Below are 23,076 nucleotides of genomic sequence, written 5' to 3' on the forward strand. Positions count from 1 at the left end.
TTAAAGAACAGGGTTTCAGAGATTAAATTGAAAGAAAGTCACTAAACAATTTTAGACTGATATCACACTAGCTTTCCATTGGGATAGCCAATAAAGTTATTTGGGGGCATCTGATAGTGTAGTGATTTGATGAAGTTAAAGGTGCTCTAAGCAATGTCACACACACGACTAAAACACTTTTTGTCACATACAGAAAACATCTCCTCACTTTCCGCTAGCTGCCTGTCCCCTAAACACTGTACAAAAAACGCTGTGTCTGTAGACAGCCCAGGATCCGCAAATGGCAACAAAAACAAACTTGTGCAACCTGCACCACGAAACATAACAAACAGTGTTCCAGCCAATAAATAATGAAATGCGCTTTTAGGAGATTTTCAATTGCACAGGAGGGAGGGGGATGGAGTAACGAGCTACGTCTCTGTTTTATTTGAACATCAACAGAAGTGACGTTGCCCAACATCGGTTATAGCACCTTTAAGGGAGATTAAGTTTTTCAAATATGAATGAATGAAACAATGTCACTCTATCCTATCTGATAATCATATTACTAAATGTATAACAACTATAAAATAAACTACACATCACAAAAAGTCTACAGTGACTTTACAGTAACTGATTAGCAGTATCTTGTGAGTATGATAACCATATCCAAAAAGGATCTGGCACAGTTTTGCAAATTCCATTCACTGTGTCAGAAAAAACTGCTTTTTACTTAATGTTTCAAACTTCCTCATTTGAACACATTCACACAGATATTGCAGTGACCACAGTTTTTCAGTGAAAGACCTGGTGATAGTACTGTTGTGTAGAAGTTGGTAAAAATCTTTCAGCATGTCTCTGAGGAAAACAAGTATGTGTACTTACCTTCCCCATCTCTGATTGAGTTCCCCCCAAACAAGGGTCTGTTCTGTAAGTAACCTATCCTCTGTTTCTCATTTCCCCAAAAGATTACCACTTTACCAGCAGGGAGAAGATGCAGGAGGGCATCGATAATGGAGACTTCATTGAGAATGCTGAATTCTCAGGGAACATGTACGGAACAAGGTAATGCCTGTCTAACCTGACACACCATGTGCCATCCTTGGCAACTTTGCGTCTTCATTACCTTGGTGACAAACTTGTCTCCGTGGTTAAAGGAGATGACAGGTGAAGCTCTGGCAGATACTCAGAGCAAGCCAACCCAAGAAAAGCGCTAGGGCTCATCATTTGAAGTACAATCTAGCAACCTCTTTGTAAGCTGAAGTTCTTCCACTTTGTGTTGCCCATGGTGCACTGTGTTCAGTAAACTGGGTAATCTGCCAATCCTTATATGATGAGTTGAGATACAGCCTGCTCACAAGTTGTTGAATGATGTGTTTTCCTTGGATTTTTGTCCCAAAGTACACATAATGAAGTATGGGATTATTTTGTAGCTAAATAATGTGTTTACATATTTTTTTAAACAAGTATGCATTAGTTCCTATTGTGTTGATTTGGCCTATGACTCCACAGTAAGTCTGCTATTGAGGACGTCCAGGCGCAGAACCTCATCTGCATTCTCGATGTTGACATCCAAGGAGTGAAAAACATCAAGGAGACTGACCTCAACCCCATCTACATCTCTATCCAGCCCCCCTCAATGGAGATCCTGGTAAGGTGTCACCACTGGGGCAAGACAGATAGCACCTGTGAAGAGAGTCCTTCTAATGCTGTTCCTGACGCATCATGGTAAACTATGTCATAAATCTGCTTCTTCTTCTTCAGGAAAAGCGTCTGAGAGACAGACAGACTGAGACAGATGACAGTTTAGAGAAGCGTTTGGACGCTGCAAGGACAGACATGGAGCTCAGTAAGTCCAAAACCATCCATAAAAAAATCTTTTATTTTCAACTCCTGGTCCACAACCAGACACAAAACAAAACCCACTTAAAAACTTTTTCTTTATTCCCCCTTTTAATCACTAGGTAAGGAACCTGGATTGTTTGACCTGGTCATCATCAATGATGACTTAGAGGAAGCATATAAAAAGCTGAAAAGTGCTCTTATTGAGGTAAGCTCATGTAGATGTTATTCCAGTGAAATTATCAACATGTTCTATCTAATTGACATAAGGTATGTTGGTAACTTTACCTTGCCATGTGACATCAGATGCAATGCTGCTAATGAACACAATGTTCTGTCTGTCCCAACAGGAGATACAGAAGGTACAGGATTCCAAAAAGGATTCCAAGGAGGATTCCAAGGAAGATTCCAAGTAAGCAATGTTTAATTAACATGTTATCCATTTCTGGCTCATGTAGTCACATAGATCATGTTTAAGAGTTTTCTTTTATAAGATGTCTGTCCTGGATAATGTATTGGTATTTCAAAAGTTCTAATTCTAGGAGGCTTTTTAGGTATCTAAAACTCTTACGACCTTCCTTACATAGGCCTATGTACTACAATATATCCCTTCCTACATTCTGCCTGACTGATTTTTTTTTTTAGATATATCATATTAAGCAATACTGTAAATGACTTTGAGATTATGTCACCCCCCCCCCCCCCCCTTGTCTTCTGTCCTTTGATAGCGTGATGGCAGGACCCAGGCCAGTAGTTCTGAGTGGCCCGTCTGGAGCAGGGAAGAGCACTCTGCTGAAGAGGCTTATGAAGGATTATGAAGGAGTATTTGGCTTCAGCGTGTCCCGTATGTATGAGTGTGCCAGCCACATGGCATACTTCCTTTTCTCATGCTGTCTGAGTGCAGAACAGACCATTCTTGTCACAGCAATGCACACCTGCTCTGATCTGCTATTCTGATGGGGGTTTTTCTGTACAGATACCACAAGGAATCCCCGTCCTGGTGAAGAAGATGGCAAAGGTATGACCATACACATCAAATCATATTAAAGAACAGGGTTTCAGAGATTAAATTGAAAGAAAGTCACTAAACAATTTTAGACTGATATCACACTAGCTTTCCATTGGGATAGCCAATAAAGTTATTTGGGGGCATCTGATAGTGTAGTGATTTGATGAAGTTAAAGGTGCTCTAAGCAATGTCACACACACGACTAAAACACTTTTTGTCACATACAGAAAACATCTCCTCACTTTCCGCTAGCTGCCTGTCCCCTAAACACTGTACAAAAAACGCTGTGTCTGTAGACAGCCCAGGATCCGCAAATGGCAACAAAAACAAACTTGTGCAACCTGCACCACGAAACATAACAAACAGTGTTCCAGCCAATAAATAATGAAATGCGCTTTTAGGAGATTTTCAATTGCACAGGAGGGAGGGGGATGGAGTAACGAGCTACGTCTCTGTTTTATTTGAACATCAACAGAAGTGACGTTGCCCAACATCGGTTATAGCACCTTTAAGGGAGATTAAGTTTTTCAAATATGAATGAATGAAACAATGTCACTCTATCCTATCTGATAATCATATTACTAAATGTATAACAACTATAAAATAAACTACACATCACAAAAAGTCTACAGTGACTTTACAGTAACTGATTAGCAGTATCTTGTGAGTATGATAACCATATCCAAAAAGGATCTGGCACAGTTTTGCAAATTCCATTCACTGTGTCAGAAAAAACTGCTTTTTACTTAATGTTTCAAACTTCCTCATTTGAACACATTCACACAGATATTGCAGTGACCACAGTTTTTCAGTGAAAGACCTGGTGATAGTACTGTTGTGTAGAAGTTGGTAAAAATCTTTCAGCATGTCTCTGAGGAAAACAAGTATGTGTACTTACCTTCCCCATCTCTGATTGAGTTCCCCCCAAACAAGGGTCTGTTCTGTAAGTAACCTATCCTCTGTTTCTCATTTCCCCAAAAGATTACCACTTTACCAGCAGGGAGAAGATGCAGGAGGGCATCGATAATGGAGACTTCATTGAGAATGCTGAATTCTCAGGGAACATGTACGGAACAAGGTAATGCCTGTCTAACCTGACACACCATGTGCCATCCTTGGCAACTTTGCGTCTTCATTACCTTGGTGACAAACTTGTCTCCGTGGTTAAAGGAGATGACAGGTGAAGCTCTGGCAGATACTCAGAGCAAGCCAACCCAAGAAAAGCGCTAGGGCTCATCATTTGAAGTACAATCTAGCAACCTCTTTGTAAGCTGAAGTTCTTCCACTTTGTGTTGCCCATGGTGCACTGTGTTCAGTAAACTGGGTAATCTGCCAATCCTTATATGATGAGTTGAGATACAGCCTGCTCACAAGTTGTTGAATGATGTGTTTTCCTTGGATTTTTGTCCCAAAGTACACATAATGAAGTATGGGATTATTTTGTAGCTAAATAATGTGTTTACATATTTTTTTAAACAAGTATGCATTAGTTCCTATTGTGTTGATTTGGCCTATGACTCCACAGTAAGTCTGCTATTGAGGACGTCCAGGCGCAGAACCTCATCTGCATTCTCGATGTTGACATCCAAGGAGTGAAAAACATCAAGGAGACTGACCTCAACCCCATCTACATCTCTATCCAGCCCCCCTCAATGGAGATCCTGGTAAGGTGTCACCACTGGGGCAAGACAGATAGCACCTGTGAAGAGAGTCCTTCTAATGCTGTTCCTGACGCATCACGGTAAACTATGTCATAAATCTGCTTCTTCTTCTTCAGGAAAAGCGTCTGAGAGACAGACAGACTGAGACAGATGACAGTTTAGAGAAGCGTTTGGACGCTGCAAGGACAGACATGGAGCTCAGTAAGTCCAAAACCATCCATAAAAAAATCTTTTATTTTCAACTCCTGGTCCACAACCAGACACAAAACAAAACCCACTTACAAACTTTTTCTTTATTCCCCCTTTTAATCACTAGGTAAGGAACCTGGATTGTTTGACCTAGTCATCATCAATGATGACTTAGAGGAAGCATATGAAAAGCTGAAGAGTGCTCTTATTGAGGTAAGCTCATGTAGATGTTATTCCAGTGAAATTATCAACATGTTCTATCTAATTGACATAAGGTATGTTGGTAACTTTACCTTGCCATGTGACATCAGATGCAATGCTGCTAATGAACACAATGTTCTGTCTGTCCCAACAGGAGATACAGAAGGTACAGGATTCCAAAAAGGATTCCAAGGAGGATTCCAAGGAAGATTCCAAGTAAGCAATGTTTAATTAACATGTTATCCCTTTCTGGCTCATGTAGTCACATAGATCATGTTTAAGAGTTTTCTTTTATAAGATGTCTGTCCTGGATAATGTATTGGTATTTCAAAAGTTCTAATTCTAGGAGGCTTTTTAGGTATCTAAAACTCTTACGACCTTCCTTACATAGGCCTATGTACTAAAATATATCCCTTCCTACATTCTGCCTGACTGATTTTTTTTTTTAGATATATCATATTAAGCAATACTGTAAATGACTTTGAGATTATGTCACCCCCCCCCCCCCCCCCCCCCCTTGTCTTCTGTCCTTTGATAGCGTGATGGCAGGACCCAGGCCAGTAGTTCTGAGTGGCCCGTCTGGAGCAGGGAAGAGCACTCTGCTGAAGAGGCTTATGAAGGATTATGAAGGAGTATTTGGCTTCAGCGTGTCCCGTATGTATGAGTGTGCCAGCCACATGGCATACTTCCTTTTCTCATGCTGTCTGAGTGCAGAACAGACCATTCTTGTCACAGCAATGCACACCTGCTCTGATCTGCTATTCTGATGGGGGTTTTTCTGTACAGATACCACAAGGAATCCCCGTCCTGGTGAAGAAGATGGCAAAGGTATGACCATACACATCAAATCATATTAAAGAACAGGGTTTCAGAGATTAAATTTAAAGAAAGTCACTAAACAATTTTAGACTGATATCACACTAGCTTTCCATTGCAATGAAGTTATTTTGGGGCATCTGATAGTGTAGTGTTTTGATGAAGTTAAAGGTGCTCTAAGCGATGTCACACATTTTTTTAGACTAAAACATTTTTTGTCACATACAGAAAACACTTTCTGCTAGCTGCCTGTCCCCTAAACACTGTACAAAAAACGCCGTGTCTGTAGACAGCCAGGATCCGCAAATGGCAACAAAAACGAACTTGTGCAACCTGCACCACGAAACATAACAAACAGTGTTCCAGCCAATAAATAATGAAATGCACATTTAGGAGAGTTTCAATTGCACAGGAGGGAGGGGGATGGAGTAACGAGCTACGTGCCTGTTTTATATGAACGTCAACAGAAGTGACGTTGCCCAACATCGGTTATAGCACCTTTCAGGAAGTTCAAGTTTTTCAAATATGAATGAATGAAACAATGTCACTCTATCCTATCTGATAATCATATTACTAAATGTATAACAACTATAAAAGAAACTACACATCACAAAAAGTCTACAGTGACTTTACAGTAACTTATTGGCAGTATCTTGTGAGTATGATAACCGTATCCAAAAAGGATCTGGCACAGTTTTGCAAATTCCATTCACTGTATCAGAAAAAACTGCTTTTTACTTAATGTTTCAAACTTCCTCGTTTGAACACATTCACACAGATATTCCAGTGACCACAGTTTTTCAGTGAAAGACCTGGTGATAGTACTGTTGTGTAGAAGTTGGTAAAAATCTTTCAGCATGTCTCTGAGGAAAACAAGTGTTTGCAGTCACCTTCCCCATCTCTGACTGAGTTCCCCCCAAACAAGGGTCTGTTCTGTAAGTAACCTATCCTCTGTTTCTCATTTCCCCAAAAGATTACCACTTTACCACCAGGGAGAAGATGCAGGAGGGCATCGATAATGGAGACTTCATTGAGAATGCTGAATTCTCAGGGAACATGTACGGAACAAGGTAATGCCTGTCTAACCTGACACACCATGTGCCATCCTTGGCAACGTTGCGTCTTCATTACCTTGGTGACAAACTTGTCTCCGTGGTTAAAGGAGATGACAGGTGAAGCTCTGGCAGATACTCAGAGCAAGCCAACCCAAGAAAAGCGCTAGGGCTCATCATTTGAAGTACAATCTAGCAACCTCTTTGTAAGCTGAAGTTCTTCCACTTTGTGTTGCCCATGGTGCACTGTGTTCAGTAAACTGGGTAATCTGCCAATCCTTATATGAGGAGTTGAGATACAGCTGCTCACAAGTTGTTGAATGATGTGTTTTCCTTGGATTTTTGTCCCAAAGTACACATAATGAAGTATGGACGTATTTTGTAGCTAAATAATGTGTTTACATATTTTTTTTAAACAAGTATGCATTAGTTCCTATTGTGTTGATTTGGCCTATGACTCCACAGTAAGTCTGCTATTGAGGACGTCCAGGCGCAGAACTTCATCTGCATTCTCGATGTTGACATCCAAGGAGTGAAAAACATCAAGGAGACTGACCTCAATCCCATCTACATCTCTATCCAGCCCCCCTCAATGGAGATCCTGGTAAGGTATCGCCACTGGGGCAAGGCAGATTACACTTGTGAAAAGATTCCTTCTAATGCTGTTCCTGATGCATCACGGTAAACTGCGTCATAAATCTGCTTCTTCTTCTTCAGGAAAAGCGTCTGAGAGACAGACAGACTGAGACAGATGACAGTTTAGAGAAGCGTTTGGACGCTGCAAGGACAGACATGGAGCTCAGTAAGTCCAAAAACATCCATACAAAATCTTTTGTTTTAAACTCCTGGTCCACAACCAGACACAAAACAAAACCCACTTAAAAACTTTTTCTTTATTCCCCCTTTTAATCACTAGGTAAGGAACCTGGATTGTTTGACCTAGTCATCATCAATGATGACTTAGAGGAAGCATATAAAAAGCTGAAAAGTGCTCTTATTGAGGTAAGCTCATGTAGATGTTATTCCAGTGAAATTATCAACATGTTCTATCTAATTGACATGAGGTATGTCGGTAACTTTACCTTGCCATGTGACATCACATGCAATGCTAATGAACACAATGTCCTGTCTGTCCCAACAGGAGATACAGAAGGTACAGGATTCCAAAAAGGATTCCAAGGAGGATTCCAAGGAAGATTCCAAGTAAGCAATGTTTAATTAACATGTTATGCATTTCTGGCTCATGTAGTCACATAGATGATGTTTAAGAGTTTTCTTTTATAAGATGTCTGTCCTGGATAATGTATTGGTATTCCAAAAGTTCTAATTCTAGGAGGCTTTTTAGGTATCTAAAACTCTTACGACCTTCCTTACATACATGTAGGCCTATGTACTAAAATATATCACTTCCTACATTCTGCCTGACTGATTTTTGTTTTTAGATATATCATATTAAGCAATGCTGTAAATTAACTTGAGATTATGTCACCCCCCCCCCCCCTCCCTTGTCTTCTGTCCTTTGATAGCGTGATGGCAGGACCAAGGCCAGTAGTTCTGAGTGGCCCCTCTGGAGCAGGGAAGAGCACTCTGCTGAAGAGGCTTATGAAGAATTATGAAGGAGTCTTTGGCTTCAGCGTGTCCCGTATGTATGAGTGTGCCAGCCACATGGCATACTTCCTTTTCTCATGCTGTCTGAGTGCAGAACAGACCATTCTTGTCACAGCAATGCATGCCTGCTCTGATCTGCTATTCTGATGGGGGTTTTTCTGTACAGATACCACAAGGAATCCCCGTCCTGGTGAAGAAGATGGCAAAGGTATGACCATCAAATCATATTAAAGAACAGGGTTTCAGAGATTAAATTTAAAGAAAGGAACTAAAACATTTTAGTCTGATATCACACTAGCTTTCCATTAGGATAGGCAATGAAGTTTTTTGGGGGCATCTGATAGTGTAGTGTTTTGATGAAGTTAAAGGTGCTCTAAGCTATGTCACACGTTTTTTTTTTTAGACTAAAATTTTTTTTGTCACATACAGAAAACATCTCCTCACTATCCACTAGCTGCCTGTCCCCTAAACTCTCTACAAAAAACGCTGTGTCTGTAGACAGCCCAGGATCCGCAAACGGCAACAAAAACAAACTTGTGCAACCTGCACCACGAAACATTACAAACAGTGTTCCAGCCAATAAATAATGAAATGCGCTTTTAGGAGAGTTTCAATTGCACAGGAGGGAGGGGGATGGAGTAACGAGCTACGTCTCTGTTTTATTTGAACGTCAACAGAAGTAACGTTGCCCAACATCGGTTATAGCACCTTTAAAGGAGTTCAAGTTTTTTAAATATGAATGAATGAAACAATGTCACTCTATCCTATCTGATGATCATATTACTAAATGTATAACAACTATAAAAGAAACTACACATCACAAAAAGTCTACAGTGACTTTACAGTAACTGATTAGCTAGCCTGACGAGCCAGACCCACATTAAAATGTAGGGTCTGGGCACTCACCGTTCGCAGTTCTCAGTCCGAGGGGCGGGATAATCAGTTGTCTTTCAAATTTCCATCTGCACTCAATAGGACAGCGGCAGCGCTATGAGTCCCATGCGTTTCCCACCAGCGGAGCTAGTTGGCTAATTCAAACGTTTGCCAACTTAATAAAAGCTTAACTCGTGTCACACTGTTCGCCAACAGCAACATCCATCTTATTTGTTTTCAAGTAGCAGGGAATTCAAGCCAAACCGTTGCAACTCTGCCATCAATCATTATGTTAAGCCCACCTAACGACTCTATACACGATTTCATTGGCCTGATTGAGTTTCGATTTCTGGAGCTCACAAGCCAACGGAGAGTTGCTAGACTAGCCCTGCCAGCAAATGTAATTTGCTGCCGTTAGGGGCGCGTCTAGATTTCTATGCTACTGATTAGCAGTATCTTGTGAGTATGATAACCATATCCAAAAAGGATCTGGCACAGTTTTGCAAATTCCATTCACTGTGTCAGAAAAAACTGCTTTTTACTTAATGTTTCAAACTTCCTCATTTGAACACATTCACACAGATATTGCAGTGACCACAGTTTTTCAGTGAAAGACCTGGTGATAGTACTGTTGTGTAGAAGTTGGTAAAAATCTTTCAGCATGTCTCTGAGGAAAACAAGTATGTGTACTCACCTTCCCCATCTCTGATTGAGTTCCACCAAACAAGGGTCTGTTCTGTAAGTAACCTATCCTCTGTTTCTCATTTCCCCAAAAGATTACCACTTTACCAGCAGGGAGAAGATGCAGGAGGGCATCGATAATGGAGACTTCATTGAGAATGCTGAATTCTCAGGGAACATGTACGGAACAAGGTAATGCCTGTCTAACCTGACACACCATGTGCCATCCTTGGCAACGTTGCGTCTTCATTACCTTGGTGACAAACTTGTCTCCGTGGTTAAAGGAGATGACAGGTGAAGCTCTGGCAGATACTCAGAGCAAGCCAACCCAAGAAAAGCGCTAGGGCTCATCATTTGAAGTACAATCTAGCAACCTCTTTGTAAGCTGAAGTTCTTCCACTTTGTGTTGCCCATGGTGCACTGTGTTCAGTAAACTGGGTAATCTGCCAATCCTTATATGATGAGTTGAGATACAGCCTGCTCACAAGTTGTTGAATGATGTGTTTTCCTTGGATTTTTGTCCCAAAGTACACATAATGAAGTATGGGATTATTTTGTAGCTAAATAATGTGTTTACATATTTTTTTAAACAAGTATGCATTAGTTCCTATTGTGTTGATTTGGCCTATGACTCCACAGTAAGTCTGCTATTGAGGACGTCCAGGCGCAGAACCTCATCTGCATTCTCGATGTTGACATCCAAGGAGTGAAAAACATCAAGGAGACTGACCTCAACCCCATCTACATCTCTATCCAGCCCCCCTCAATGGAGATCCTGGTAAGGTGTCACCACTGGGGCAAGACAGATAGCACCTGTGAAGAGAGTCCTTCTAATGCTGTTCCTGACGCATCACGGTAAACTATGTCATAAATCTGCTTCTTCTTCTTCAGGAAAAGCGTCTGAGAGACAGACAGACTGAGACAGATGACAGTTTAGAGAAGCTTTTGGACGCTGCAAGGACAGACATGGAGCTCAGTAAGTCCAAAACCATCCATAAAAAAATCTTTTATTTTCAACTCCTGGTCCACAACCAGACACAAAACAAAACCCACTTACAAACTTTTTCTTTATTCCCCCTTTTAATCACTAGGTAAGGAACCTGGATTGTTTGACCTGGTCATCATCAATGATGACTTAGAGGAAGCATATAAAAAGCTGAAAAGTGCTCTTATTGAGGTAAGCTCATGTAGATGTTATTCCAGTGAAATTATCAACATGTTCTATCTAATTGACATGAGGTATGTCGGTAACTTTACCTTGCCATGTGACATCACATGCAATGCTAATGAACACAATGTCCTGTCTGTCCCAACAGGAGATACAGAAGGTACAGGATTCCAAAAAGGATTCCAAGGAGGATTCCAAGGAAGATTCCAAGTAAGCAATGTTTAATTAACATGTTATGCATTTCTGGCTCATGTAGTCACATAGATGATGTTTAAGAGTTTTCTTTTATAAGATGTCTGTCCTGGATAATGTATTGGTATTCCAAAAGTTCTAATTCTAGGAGGCTTTTTAGGTATCTAAAACTCTTACGACCTTCCTTACATACATGTAGGCCTATGTACTAAAATATATCACTTCCTACATTCTGCCTGACTGATTTTTGTTTTTAGATATATCATATTAAGCAATGCTGTAAATTAACTTGAGATTATGTCACCCCCCCCCCCTCCCTTGTCTTCTGTCCTTTGATAGCGTGATGGCAGGACCAAGGCCAGTAGTTCTGAGTGGCCCCTCTGGAGCAGGGAAGAGCACTCTGCTGAAGAGGCTTATGAAGAATTATGAAGGAGTCTTTGGCTTCAGCGTGTCCCGTATGTATGAGTGTGCCAGCCACATGGCATACTTCCTTTTCTCATGCTGTCTGAGTGCAGAACAGACCATTCTTGTCACAGCAATGCACGCCTGCTCTGATCTGCTATTCTGATGGGGGTTTTTCTGTACAGATACCACAAGGAATCCCCGTCCTGGTGAAGAAGATGGCAAAGGTATGACCATCAAATCATATTAAAGAACAGGGTTTCAGAGATTAAATTTAAAGAAAGGAACTAAAACATTTTAGTCTGATATCACACTAGCTTTCCATTAGGATAGGCAATGAAGTTTTTTGGGGGCATCTGATAGTGTAGTGTTTTGATGAAGTTAAAGGTGCTCTAAGCTATGTCACACGTTTTTTTTTTTAGACTAAAATTTTTTTTGTCACATACAGAAAACATCTCCTCACTATCCACTAGCTGCCTGTCCCCTAAACTCTCTACAAAAAACGCTGTGTCTGTAGACAGCCCAGGATCCGCAAACGGCAACAAAAACAAACTTGTGCAACCTGCACCACGAAACATTACAAACAGTGTTCCAGCCAATAAATAATGAAATGCGCTTTTAGGAGAGTTTCAATTGCACAGGAGGGAGGGGGATGGAGTAACGAGCTACGTCTCTGTTTTATTTGAACGTCAACAGAAGTAACGTTGCCCAACATCGGTTATAGCACCTTTAAAGGAGTTCAAGTTTTTTAAATATGAATGAATGAAACAATGTCACTCTATCCTATCTGATGATCATATTACTAAATGTATAACAACTATAAAAGAAACTACACATCACAAAAAGTCTACAGTGACTTTACAGTAACTGATTAGCTAGCCTGACGAGCCAGACCCACATTAAAATGTAGGGTCTGGGCACTCACCGTTCGCAGTTCTCAGTCCGAGGGGCGGGATAATCAGTTGTCTTTCAAATTTCCATCTGCACTCAATAGGACAGCGGCAGCGCTATGAGTCCCATGCGTTTCCCACCAGCGGAGCTAGTTGGCTAATTCAAACGTTTGCCAACTTAATAAAAGCTTAACTCGTGTCACACTGTTCGCCAACAGCAACATCCATCTTATTTGTTTTCAAGTAGCAGGGAATTCAAGCCAAACCGTTGCAACTCTGCCATCAATCATTATGTTAAGCCCACCTAACGACTCTATACACGATTTCATTGGCCTGATTGAGTTTCGATTTCTGGAGCTCACAAGCCAACGGAGAGTTGCTAGACTAGCCCTGCCAGCAAATGTAATTTGCTGCCGTTAGGGGCGCGTCTAGATTTCTATGCTACTGATTAGCAGTATCTTGTGAGTATGATAACCATATCCAAAAAGGATCTGGCACAGTTTTGCAAATTCCATTCACTGTGTCAGAAAAAACTGCTTTTTACTTAATGTTTCAAACTTCCTCATTTGAACACATTCACACAGATATTGCAGTGACCACAGTTTTTCAGTGAAAGACCTGGTGATAGTACTGTTGTGTAGAAGTTGGTAAAAATCTTTCAGCATGTCTCTGAGGAAAACAAGTATGTGTACTCACCTTCCCCATCTCTGATTGAGTTCCACCAAACAAGGGTCTGTTCTGTAAGTAACCTATCCTCTGTTTCTCATTTCCCCAAAAGATTACCACTTTACCAGCAGGGAGAAGATGCAGGAGGGCATCGATAATGGAGACTTCATTGAGAATGCTGAATTCTCAGGGAACATGTACGGAACAAGGTAATGCCTGTCTAACCTGACACACCATGTGCCATCCTTGGCAACGTTGCGTCTTCATTACCTTGGTGACAAACTTGTCTCCGTGGTTAAAGGAGATGACAGGTGAAGCTCTGGCAGATACTCAGAGCAAGCCAACCCAAGAAAAGCGCTAGGGCTCATCATTTGAAGTACAATCTAGCAACCTCTTTGTAAGCTGAAGTTCTTCCACTTTGTGTTGCCCATGGTGCACTGTGTTCAGTAAACTGGGTAATCTGCCAATCCTTATATGATGAGTTGAGATACAGCCTGCTCACAAGTTGTTGAATGATGTGTTTTCCTTGGATTTTTGTCCCAAAGTACACATAATGAAGTATGGGATTATTTTGTAGCTAAATAATGTGTTTACATATTTTTTTAAACAAGTATGCATTAGTTCCTATTGTGTTGATTTGGCCTATGACTCCACAGTAAGTCTGCTATTGAGGACGTCCAGGCGCAGAACCTCATCTGCATTCTCGATGTTGACATCCAAGGAGTGAAAAACATCAAGGAGACTGACCTCAACCCCATCTACATCTCTATCCAGCCCCCCTCAATGGAGATCCTGGTAAGGTGTCACCACTGGGGCAAGACAGATAGCACCTGTGAAGAGAGTCCTTCTAATGCTGTTCCTGACGCATCACGGTAAACTATGTCATAAATCTGCTTCTTCTTCTTCAGGAAAAGCGTCTGAGAGACAGACAGACTGAGACAGATGACAGTTTAGAGAAGCTTTTGGACGCTGCAAGGACAGACATGGAGCTCAGTAAGTCCAAAACCATCCATAAAAAAATCTTTTATTTTCAACTCCTGGTCCACAACCAGACACAAAACAAAACCCACTTACAAACTTTTTCTTTATTCCCCCTTTTAATCACTAGGTAAGGAACCTGGATTGTTTGACCTGGTCATCATCAATGATGACTTAGAGGAAGCATATAAAAAGCTGAAAAGTGCTCTTATTGAGGTAAGCTCATGTAGATGTTATTCCAGTGAAATTATCAACATGTTCTATCTAATTGACATGAGGTATGTCGGTAACTTTACCTTGCCATGTGACATCACATGCAATGCTAATGAACACAATGTCCTGTCTGTCCCAACAGGAGATACAGAAGGTACAGGATTCCAAAAAGGATTCCAAGGAGGATTCCAAGGAAGATTCCAAGTAAGCAATGTTTAATTAACATGTTATGCATTTCTGGCTCATGTAGTCACATAGATGATGTTTAAGAGTTTTCTTTTATAAGATGTCTGTCCTGGATAATGTATTGGTATTCCAAAAGTTCTAATTCTAGGAGGCTTTTTAGGTATCTAAAACTCTTACGACCTTCCTTACATACATGTAGGCCTATGTACTAAAATATATCACTTCCTACATTCTGCCTGACTGATTTTTGTTTTTAGATATATCATATTAAGCAATGCTGTAAATTAACTTGAGATTATGTCACCCCCCCCCCCTCCCTTGTCTTCTGTCCTTTGATAGCGTGATGGCAGGACCAAGGCCAGTAGTTCTGAGTGGCCCCTCTGGAGCAGGGAAGAGCACTCTGCTGAAGAGGCTTATGAAGAATTATGAAGGAGTCTTTGGCTTCAGCGTGTCCCGTATGTATGAGTGTGCCAGCCACATGGCATACTTCCTTTTCTCATGCTGTCTGAGTGCAGAACAGACCATTCTTGTCACAGCAATGCACGCCTGCTCTGATCTGCTATTCTGATGGGGGTTTTTCTGTACAGATACCACAAGGAATCCCCGTCCTGGTGAAGAAGATGGCAAAGGTATGACCATCAAATCATATTAAAGAACAGGGTTTCAGAGATTAAATTTAAAGAAAGGAACTAAAACATTTTAGTCTGATATCACACTAGCTTTCCATTAGGATAGGCAATGAAGTTTTTGGGGGGCATCTGATAGTGTAGTGTTTTGATGAAGTTAAAGGTGCTCTAAGCTATGTCACACGTTTTTTTTTTTAGACTAAAATTTTTTTTGTCACATACAGAAAACATCTCCTCACTATCCACTAGCTGCCTGTCCCCTAAACTCTCTACAAAAAACGCTGTGTCTGTAGACAGCCCAGGATCCGCAAACGGCAACAAAAACAAACTTGTGCAACCTGCACCACGAAACATTACAAACAGTGTTCCAGCCAATAAATAATGAAATGCGCTTTTAGGAGAGTTTCAATTGCACAGGAGGGAGGGGGATGGAGTAACGAGCTACGTCTCTGTTTTATTTGAACGTCAACAGAAGTAACGTTGCCCAACATCGGTTATAGCACCTTTAAAGGAGTTCAAGTTTTTTAAATATGAATGAATGAAACAATGTCACTCTATCCTATCTGATGATCATATTACTAAATGTATAACAACTATAAAAGAAACTACACATCACAAAAAGTCTACAGTGACTTTACAGTAACTGATTAGCTAGCCTGACGAGCCAGACCCACATTAAAATGTAGGGTCTGGGCACTCACCGTTCGCAGTTCTCAGTCCGAGGGGCGGGATAATCAGTTGTCTTTCAAATTTCCATCTGCACTCAATAGGACAGCGGCAGCGCTATGAGTCCCATGCGTTTCCCACCAGCGGAGCTAGTTGGCTAATTCAAACGTTTGCCAACTTAATAAAAGCTTAACTCGTGTCACACTGTTCGCCAACAGCAACATCCATCTTATTTGTTTTCAAGTAGCAGGGAATTCAAGCCAAACCGTTGCAACTCTGCCATCAATCATTATGTTAAGCCCACCTAACGACTCTATACACGATTTCATTGGCCTGATTGAGTTTCGATTTCTGGAGCTCACAAGCCAACGGAGAGTTGCTAGACTAGCCCTGCCAGCAAATGTAATTTGCTGCCGTTAGGGGCGCGTCTAGATTTCTATGCTACTGATTAGCAGTATCTTGTGAGTATGATAACCATATCCAAAAAGGATCTGGCACAGTTTTGCAAATTCCATTCACTGTGTCAGAAAAAACTGCTTTTTACTTAATGTTTCAAACTTCCTCATTTGAACACATTCACACAGATATTGCAGTGACCACAGTTTTTCAGTGAAAGACCTGGTGATAGTACTGTTGTGTAGAAGTTGGTAAAAATCTTTCAGCATGTCTCTGAGGAAAACAAGTATGTGTACTCACCTTCCCCATCTCTGATTGAGTTCCACCAAACAAGGGTCTGTTCTGTAAGTAACCTATCCTCTGTTTCTCATTTCCCCAAAAGATTACCACTTTACCAGCAGGGAGAAGATGCAGGAGGGCATCGATAATGGAGACTTCATTGAGAATGCTGAATTCTCAGGGAACATGTACGGAACAAGGTAATGCCTGTCTAACCTGACACACCATGTGCCATCCTTGGCAACGTTGCGTCTTCATTACCTTGGTGACAAACTTGTCTCCGTGGTTAAAGGAGATGACAGGTGAAGCTCTGGCAGATACTCAGAGCAAGCCAACCCAAGAAAAGCGCTAGGGCTCATCATTTGAAGTACAATCTAGCAACCTCTTTGTAAGCTGAAGTTCTTCCACTTTGTGTTGCCCATGGTGCACTGTGTTCAGTAAACTGGGTAATCTGCCAATCCTTATATGATGAGTTGAGATACAGCCTGCTCACAAGTTGTTGAATGATGTGTTTTCCTTGGATTTTTGTCCCAAAGTACACATAATGAAGTATGGGATTATTTTGTAGCTAAATAATGTGTTTACATATTTTTTTAAACAAGTATGCATTAGTTCCTATTGTGTTGATTTGGCCTATGACTCCACAGTAAGTCTGCTATTGAGGACGTCCAGGCGCAGAACCTCATCTGCATTCTCGATGTTGACATCCAAGGAGTGAAAAACATCAAGGAGACTGACCTCAACCCCATCTACATCTCTATCCAGCCCCCCTCAATGGAGATCCTGGTAAGGTGTCACCACTGGGGCAAGACAGATAGCACCTGTGAAGAGAGTCCTTCTAATGCTGTTCCTGACGCATCACGGTAAACTATGTCATAAATCTGCTTCTTCTTCTTCAGGAAAAGCGTCTGAGAGACAGACAGACTGAGACAGATGACAGTTTAGAGAAGCTTTTGGACGCTGCAAGGACAGACATGGAGCTCAGTAAGTCCAAAACCATCCATAAAAAAATCTTTTATTTTCAACTCCTGGTCCACAACCAGACACAAAACAAAACCCACTTACAAACTTTTTCTTTATTCCCCCTTTTAATCACTAGGTAAGGAACCTGGATTGTTTGACCTGGTCATCATCAATGATGACTTAGAGGAAGCATATAAAAAGCTGAAAAGTGCTCTTATTGAGGTAAGCTCATGTAGATGTTATTCCAGTGAAATTATCAACATGTTCTATCTAATTGACATGAGGTATGTCGGTAACTTTACCTTGCCATGTGACATCACATGCAATGCTAATGAACACAATGTCCTGTCTGTCCCAACAGGAGATACAGAAGGTACAGGATTCCAAAAAGGATTCCAAGGAGGATTCCAAGGAAGATTCCAAGTAAGCAATGTTTAATTAACATGTTATGCATTTCTGGCTCATGTAGTCACATAGATGATGTTTAAGAGTTTTCTTTTATAAGATGTCTGTCCTGGATAATGTATTGGTATTCCAAAAGTTCTAATTCTAGGAGGCTTTTTAGGTATCTAAAACTCTTACGACCTTCCTTACATACATGTAGGCCTATGTACTAAAATATATCACTTCCTACATTCTGCCTGACTGATTTTTGTTTTTAGATATATCATATTAAGCAATGCTGTAAATTAACTTGAGATTATGTCACCCCCCCCCCTCCCTTGTCTTCTGTCCTTTGATAGCGTGATGGCAGGACCAAGGCCAGTAGTTCTGAGTGGCCCCTCTGGAGCAGGGAAGAGCACTCTGCTGAAGAGGCTTATGAAGAATTATGAAGGAGTCTTTGGCTTCAGCGTGTCCCGTATGTATGAGTGTGCCAGCCACATGGCATACTTCCTTTTCTCATGCTGTCTGAGTGCAGAACAGACCATTCTTGTCACAGCAATGCACGCCTGCTCTGATCTGCTATTCTGATGGGGGTTTTTCTGTACAGATACCACAAGGAATCCCCGTCCTGGTGAAGAAGATGGCAAAGGTATGACCATCAAATCATATTAAAGAACAGGGTTTCAGAGATTAAATTTAAAGAAAGGAACTAAAACATTTTAGTCTGATATCACACTAGCTTTCCATTAGGATAGGCAATGAAGTTTTTGGGGGGCATCTGATAGTGTAGTGTTTTGATGAAGTTAAAGGTGCTCTAAGCTATGTCACACGTTTTTTTTTTTAGACTAAAATTTTTTTTGTCACATACAGAAAACATCTCCTCACTATCCACTAGCTGCCTGTCCCCTAAACTCTCTACAAAAAACGCTGTGTCTGTAGACAGCCCAGGATCCGCAAACGGCAACAAAAACAAACTTGTGCAACCTGCACCACGAAACATTACAAACAGTGTTCCAGCCAATAAATAATGAAATGCGCTTTTAGGAGAGTTTCAATTGCACAGGAGGGAGGGGGATGGAGTAACGAGCTACGTCTCTGTTTTATTTGAACGTCAACAGAAGTAACGTTGCCCAACATCGGTTATAGCACCTTTAAAGGAGTTCAAGTTTTTTAAATATGAATGAATGAAACAATGTCACTCTATCCTATCTGATGATCATATTACTAAATGTATAACAACTATAAAAGAAACTACACATCACAAAAAGTCTACAGTGACTTTACAGTAACTGATTAGCTAGCCTGACGAGCCAGACCCACATTAAAATGTAGGGTCTGGGCACTCACCGTTCGCAGTTCTCAGTCCGAGGGGCGGGATAATCAGTTGTCTTTCAAATTTCCATCTGCACTCAATAGGACAGCGGCAGCGCTATGAGTCCCATGCGTTTCCCACCAGCGGAGCTAGTTGGCTAATTCAAACGTTTGCCAACTTAATAAAAGCTTAACTCGTGTCACACTGTTCGCCAACAGCAACATCCATCTTATTTGTTTTCAAGTAGCAGGGAATTCAAGCCAAACCGTTGCAACTCTGCCATCAATCATTATGTTAAGCCCACCTAACGACTCTATACACGATTTCATTGGCCTGATTGAGTTTCGATTTCTGGAGCTCACAAGCCAACGGAGAGTTGCTAGACTAGCCCTGCCAGCAAATGTAATTTGCTGCCGTTAGGGGCGCGTCTAGATTTCTATGCTACTGATTAGCAGTATCTTGTGAGTATGATAACCATATCCAAAAAGGATCTGGCACAGTTTTGCAAATTCCATTCACTGTGTCAGAAAAAACTGCTTTTTACTTAATGTTTCAAACTTCCTCATTTGAACACATTCACACAGATATTGCAGTGACCACAGTTTTTCAGTGAAAGACCTGGTGATAGTACTGTTGTGTAGAAGTTGGTAAAAATCTTTCAGCATGTCTCTGAGGAAAACAAGTATGTGTACTCACCTTCCCCATCTCTGATTGAGTTCCACCAAACAAGGGTCTGTTCTGTAAGTAACCTATCCTCTGTTTCTCATTTCCCCAAAAGATTACCACTTTACCAGCAGGGAGAAGATGCAGGAGGGCATCGATAATGGAGACTTCATTGAGAATGCTGAATTCTCAGGGAACATGTACGGAACAAGGTAATGCCTGTCTAACCTGACACACCATGTGCCATCCTTGGCAACGTTGCGTCTTCATTACCTTGGTGACAAACTTGTCTCCGTGGTTAAAGGAGATGACAGGTGAAGCTCTGGCAGATACTCAGAGCAAGCCAACCCAAGAAAAGCGCTAGGGCTCATCATTTGAAGTACAATCTAGCAACCTCTTTGTAAGCTGAAGTTCTTCCACTTTGTGTTGCCCATGGTGCACTGTGTTCAGTAAACTGGGTAATCTGCCAATCCTTATATGAGGAGTTGAGATACAGCTGCTCACAAGTTGTTGAATGATGTGTTTTCCTTGGATTTTTGTCCCAAAGTACACATAATGAAGTATGGACGAATTTTAGAGCTAAATAATGTGTTTACATATTTTTTTTAAACAAGTATGCATTAGTTCCTATTGTGTTGATTTGGCCTATGACTCCACAGTAAGTCTGCTATTGAGGACGTCCAGGCGCAGAACCTCATCTGCATTCTTGATGTTGACATCCAAGGAGTGAAAAACATAAAGGAGACTAACCTCAACCCAATCAACATCTCTATCCAGCCCCCCTCAATGGAGATCCTGGTAAGGTGTCACCACTGGGGCAAGACAGATAGCACCTGTGAAAAGATTCCTTCTAATGCTGTTCCTGACGCATTACGCTAAACTACGTCATAAATCTGCTTCTTCTTCTTCAGGAAAAGCGTCTGAGAGACAGACAGACTGAGACAGATGACAGTTTAGAGAAGCGTTTGGACGCTGCAAGGACAGACATGGAGCTCAGTAAGTCCAAAACCATCCATACAAAATCTTTTGTTTTAAACTCCTGGTCCACAACCAGACACAAAACAAAACCCACTTAAAAACTTTTTCTTTATTCCCCCTTTTAATCACTAGGTAAGGAACCTGGATTGTTTGACCTAGTCATCATCAATGATGACTTAGAGGAAGCATATAAAAAGCTGAAAAGTGCTCTTATGGAGGTAAACTCATGTAGATGTTATTCCAGTGAAATTCTCAACATGTTCTATGAAATTGAAATGAGGTATGTTGGTAAATTTACCTTGCCATGTGACATCAGATGCAATGCTGCTAATGAACACAATGTTCTGTCTGTCACAACAGGAGATACAGAAGGTACAGGATTCCAAGAAGGATTCCAAGAAGGATTCCATGGAGGATTCCAAGAAGTAAGCATTGTTTATTTAACATGTTATTCATTTCTGGCTCATTTAATCACGTAGATGATGTTTAAAAGTTTTCGGTAACACTTTACTTGACGGGTGAGTTCATAACCCATTCATAGCAGCTGTCATAAACTGCACATAAAGCATTCATGACTGTTTCATGAGACATAAGTCAACATTCATACCAAACCTTTCATGAATGTGGAAGACAGGACAACGAGAACTTGTCAAAATAAAAGTCCAAAGTCACAAAGCAGCATTGCCGTTTTTGGTCCAAACCTCTTACCTGATCACGTCACATCTGAGTCATCTGAGTCAATACTCCAGTGCCAAAAAGACAGAACATGGTCAAGCAAATCATTTTTGTTTCATAAAAATGTATTTGTTTTATGATGTAACCTTTGCAGATGATTTCTCATCTTTTGCTACTAGGAATGTCCAACCGTTCCAGGTTACACAAATACAGGTCAGCTGAATGTAGGCTAGTTTACCTCCCAGTGTTAAACTCAGTGATTACGAATACTTCACAACTTGTATAGTAAAGTGACATTCAATGTAGACTTCATCAGATATTTCATGAAATAAGATATTTCATGAAATATTTACAAAGGCTGGAGAGATTAAATTAATGGTATCCAGGTTAGTGGATACCATTACCATACCAAAGTGTTGGACTTTTATTTTGACATACTGTTGTTGTCCTGTCTTCCACATTCATGGAAGGTTTAGTATGAATGTTGAGTCATGTCTCATGAAACAGTCATGAATGGCTTTATGTGCAGTTTATGACAGCTGCTATGAATGTGTTATAAACTCACCCGTCAAGTAAAGTGTTACCGAGTTTTCTTTTATAAGATGTCTGTTCTAATTCTAGGAGGCTATTTAGGTATCTAAAACTCATACAACCTTCCTTACATGTTTTACACATCCCTTCCTACATTCTGCCTTACTGATTTTAGCTTTTTGATATATCATTAGGCTGAACACCAGATAATCCTCTTCCTTGGCCTAAGCTGACTTCATTAAGATGCATCTAAGTGCAGATAAATTAACTTGTGCCCCTATAGACCCCTTCAATGTTTGTAATCCATCCAGAGCCTCGGATGGGTGCAGGCGCAGCATAGGGTAGGAACAATGGCACAGCAAATAGACCACCATGTTGAGCTATGCACTGTCATTGTTACCCAAGGGCCACAAACTGTACCTTAATAAATTTGTCTTAGCTAATGGCAATTGTCTGCCTGATCCTGAGCTGATAACAGAATGGTTAGACGACGTTAGCAAGTGGCAAGAGATTCATTAGCCTAACATATACGGCTATCTGGTTGAAAAGGCCAGCATGTATACATGCAAAAAAGTAGTACAAGTAAGAATTTTCTTGATGTTTCCTTGACATTTCAGTCAATTCACACACACACACAATTCAATGGGATGGAAAGCTTTCAAACCCCGACATACACACACCTTTTCTGTGACGTGGACCATGAGGGGGTCTATAGGGAGGACAAACACATCCTGTCTACCTATAATAGCATCACTTTCTATGCTTATAAATTGTAAGTGCTGGTGTCTGTGTTATTATGACCGCCGTGCAGCGAAGCGGCGGTCATATAGGTTTAGTCTTTTTTTTTTTCTTTTTTCGCATGAGTAATTTTCCGTCAAGGATTCCCAGGACACTGAAAGACCGGGTTGCACGAAACTTGGTGGGCATGTAGCCCCACAAGGATAGCATGGAACCATTGTTTTCCGTTTTGATCTGTAGCCCCCCCGCTGAACTGGAC

At 41.0% G+C, this 23,076-nt stretch overlaps 1 protein-coding gene across 1 annotated transcript in view; it reads left to right on the forward strand.

Annotated features, from left to right (window-relative positions):
• guk1b (guanylate kinase 1b) overlaps positions 1-23,076 on the forward strand; it is a 45,364-nt gene that overhangs the window by 16,782 nt on the left and 5,506 nt on the right. The window contains exons 12-56 of the mRNA XM_042057642.1: positions 948-1,044; positions 1,492-1,630; positions 1,744-1,828; positions 1,944-2,029; positions 2,172-2,233; positions 2,550-2,665; positions 2,798-2,839; positions 3,812-3,908; positions 4,356-4,494; positions 4,608-4,692; positions 4,808-4,893; positions 5,036-5,097; positions 5,420-5,535; positions 5,668-5,709; positions 6,671-6,767; positions 7,215-7,353; positions 7,467-7,551; positions 7,666-7,751; positions 7,891-7,952; positions 8,276-8,391; positions 8,524-8,565; positions 10,007-10,103; positions 10,551-10,689; positions 10,803-10,887; positions 11,003-11,088; positions 11,228-11,289; positions 11,611-11,726; positions 11,859-11,900; positions 13,342-13,438; positions 13,886-14,024; positions 14,138-14,222; positions 14,338-14,423; positions 14,563-14,624; positions 14,946-15,061; positions 15,194-15,235; positions 16,677-16,773; positions 17,221-17,359; positions 17,473-17,557; positions 17,673-17,758; positions 17,898-17,959; positions 18,280-18,395; positions 18,528-18,569; positions 20,011-20,107; positions 20,555-20,693; positions 20,807-20,891. Coding sequence (XP_041913576.1) covers positions 948-1,044; positions 1,492-1,630; positions 1,744-1,828; positions 1,944-2,029; positions 2,172-2,233; positions 2,550-2,665; positions 2,798-2,839; positions 3,812-3,908; positions 4,356-4,494; positions 4,608-4,692; positions 4,808-4,893; positions 5,036-5,097; positions 5,420-5,535; positions 5,668-5,709; positions 6,671-6,767; positions 7,215-7,353; positions 7,467-7,551; positions 7,666-7,751; positions 7,891-7,952; positions 8,276-8,391; positions 8,524-8,565; positions 10,007-10,103; positions 10,551-10,689; positions 10,803-10,887; positions 11,003-11,088; positions 11,228-11,289; positions 11,611-11,726; positions 11,859-11,900; positions 13,342-13,438; positions 13,886-14,024; positions 14,138-14,222; positions 14,338-14,423; positions 14,563-14,624; positions 14,946-15,061; positions 15,194-15,235; positions 16,677-16,773; positions 17,221-17,359; positions 17,473-17,557; positions 17,673-17,758; positions 17,898-17,959; positions 18,280-18,395; positions 18,528-18,569; positions 20,011-20,107; positions 20,555-20,693; positions 20,807-20,891 — 4,083 coding nt within the window. The remainder of the gene's footprint in view (positions 1-947; positions 1,045-1,491; positions 1,631-1,743; positions 1,829-1,943; positions 2,030-2,171; positions 2,234-2,549; positions 2,666-2,797; positions 2,840-3,811; positions 3,909-4,355; positions 4,495-4,607; positions 4,693-4,807; positions 4,894-5,035; positions 5,098-5,419; positions 5,536-5,667; positions 5,710-6,670; positions 6,768-7,214; positions 7,354-7,466; positions 7,552-7,665; positions 7,752-7,890; positions 7,953-8,275; positions 8,392-8,523; positions 8,566-10,006; positions 10,104-10,550; positions 10,690-10,802; positions 10,888-11,002; positions 11,089-11,227; positions 11,290-11,610; positions 11,727-11,858; positions 11,901-13,341; positions 13,439-13,885; positions 14,025-14,137; positions 14,223-14,337; positions 14,424-14,562; positions 14,625-14,945; positions 15,062-15,193; positions 15,236-16,676; positions 16,774-17,220; positions 17,360-17,472; positions 17,558-17,672; positions 17,759-17,897; positions 17,960-18,279; positions 18,396-18,527; positions 18,570-20,010; positions 20,108-20,554; positions 20,694-20,806; positions 20,892-23,076) is intronic.

This window comes from Alosa sapidissima, chromosome 12, assembly GCF_018492685.1.
Source record: "Alosa sapidissima isolate fAloSap1 chromosome 12, fAloSap1.pri, whole genome shotgun sequence".
NCBI classification, from domain to species: domain Eukaryota; kingdom Metazoa; phylum Chordata; class Actinopteri; order Clupeiformes; family Clupeidae; genus Alosa; species Alosa sapidissima.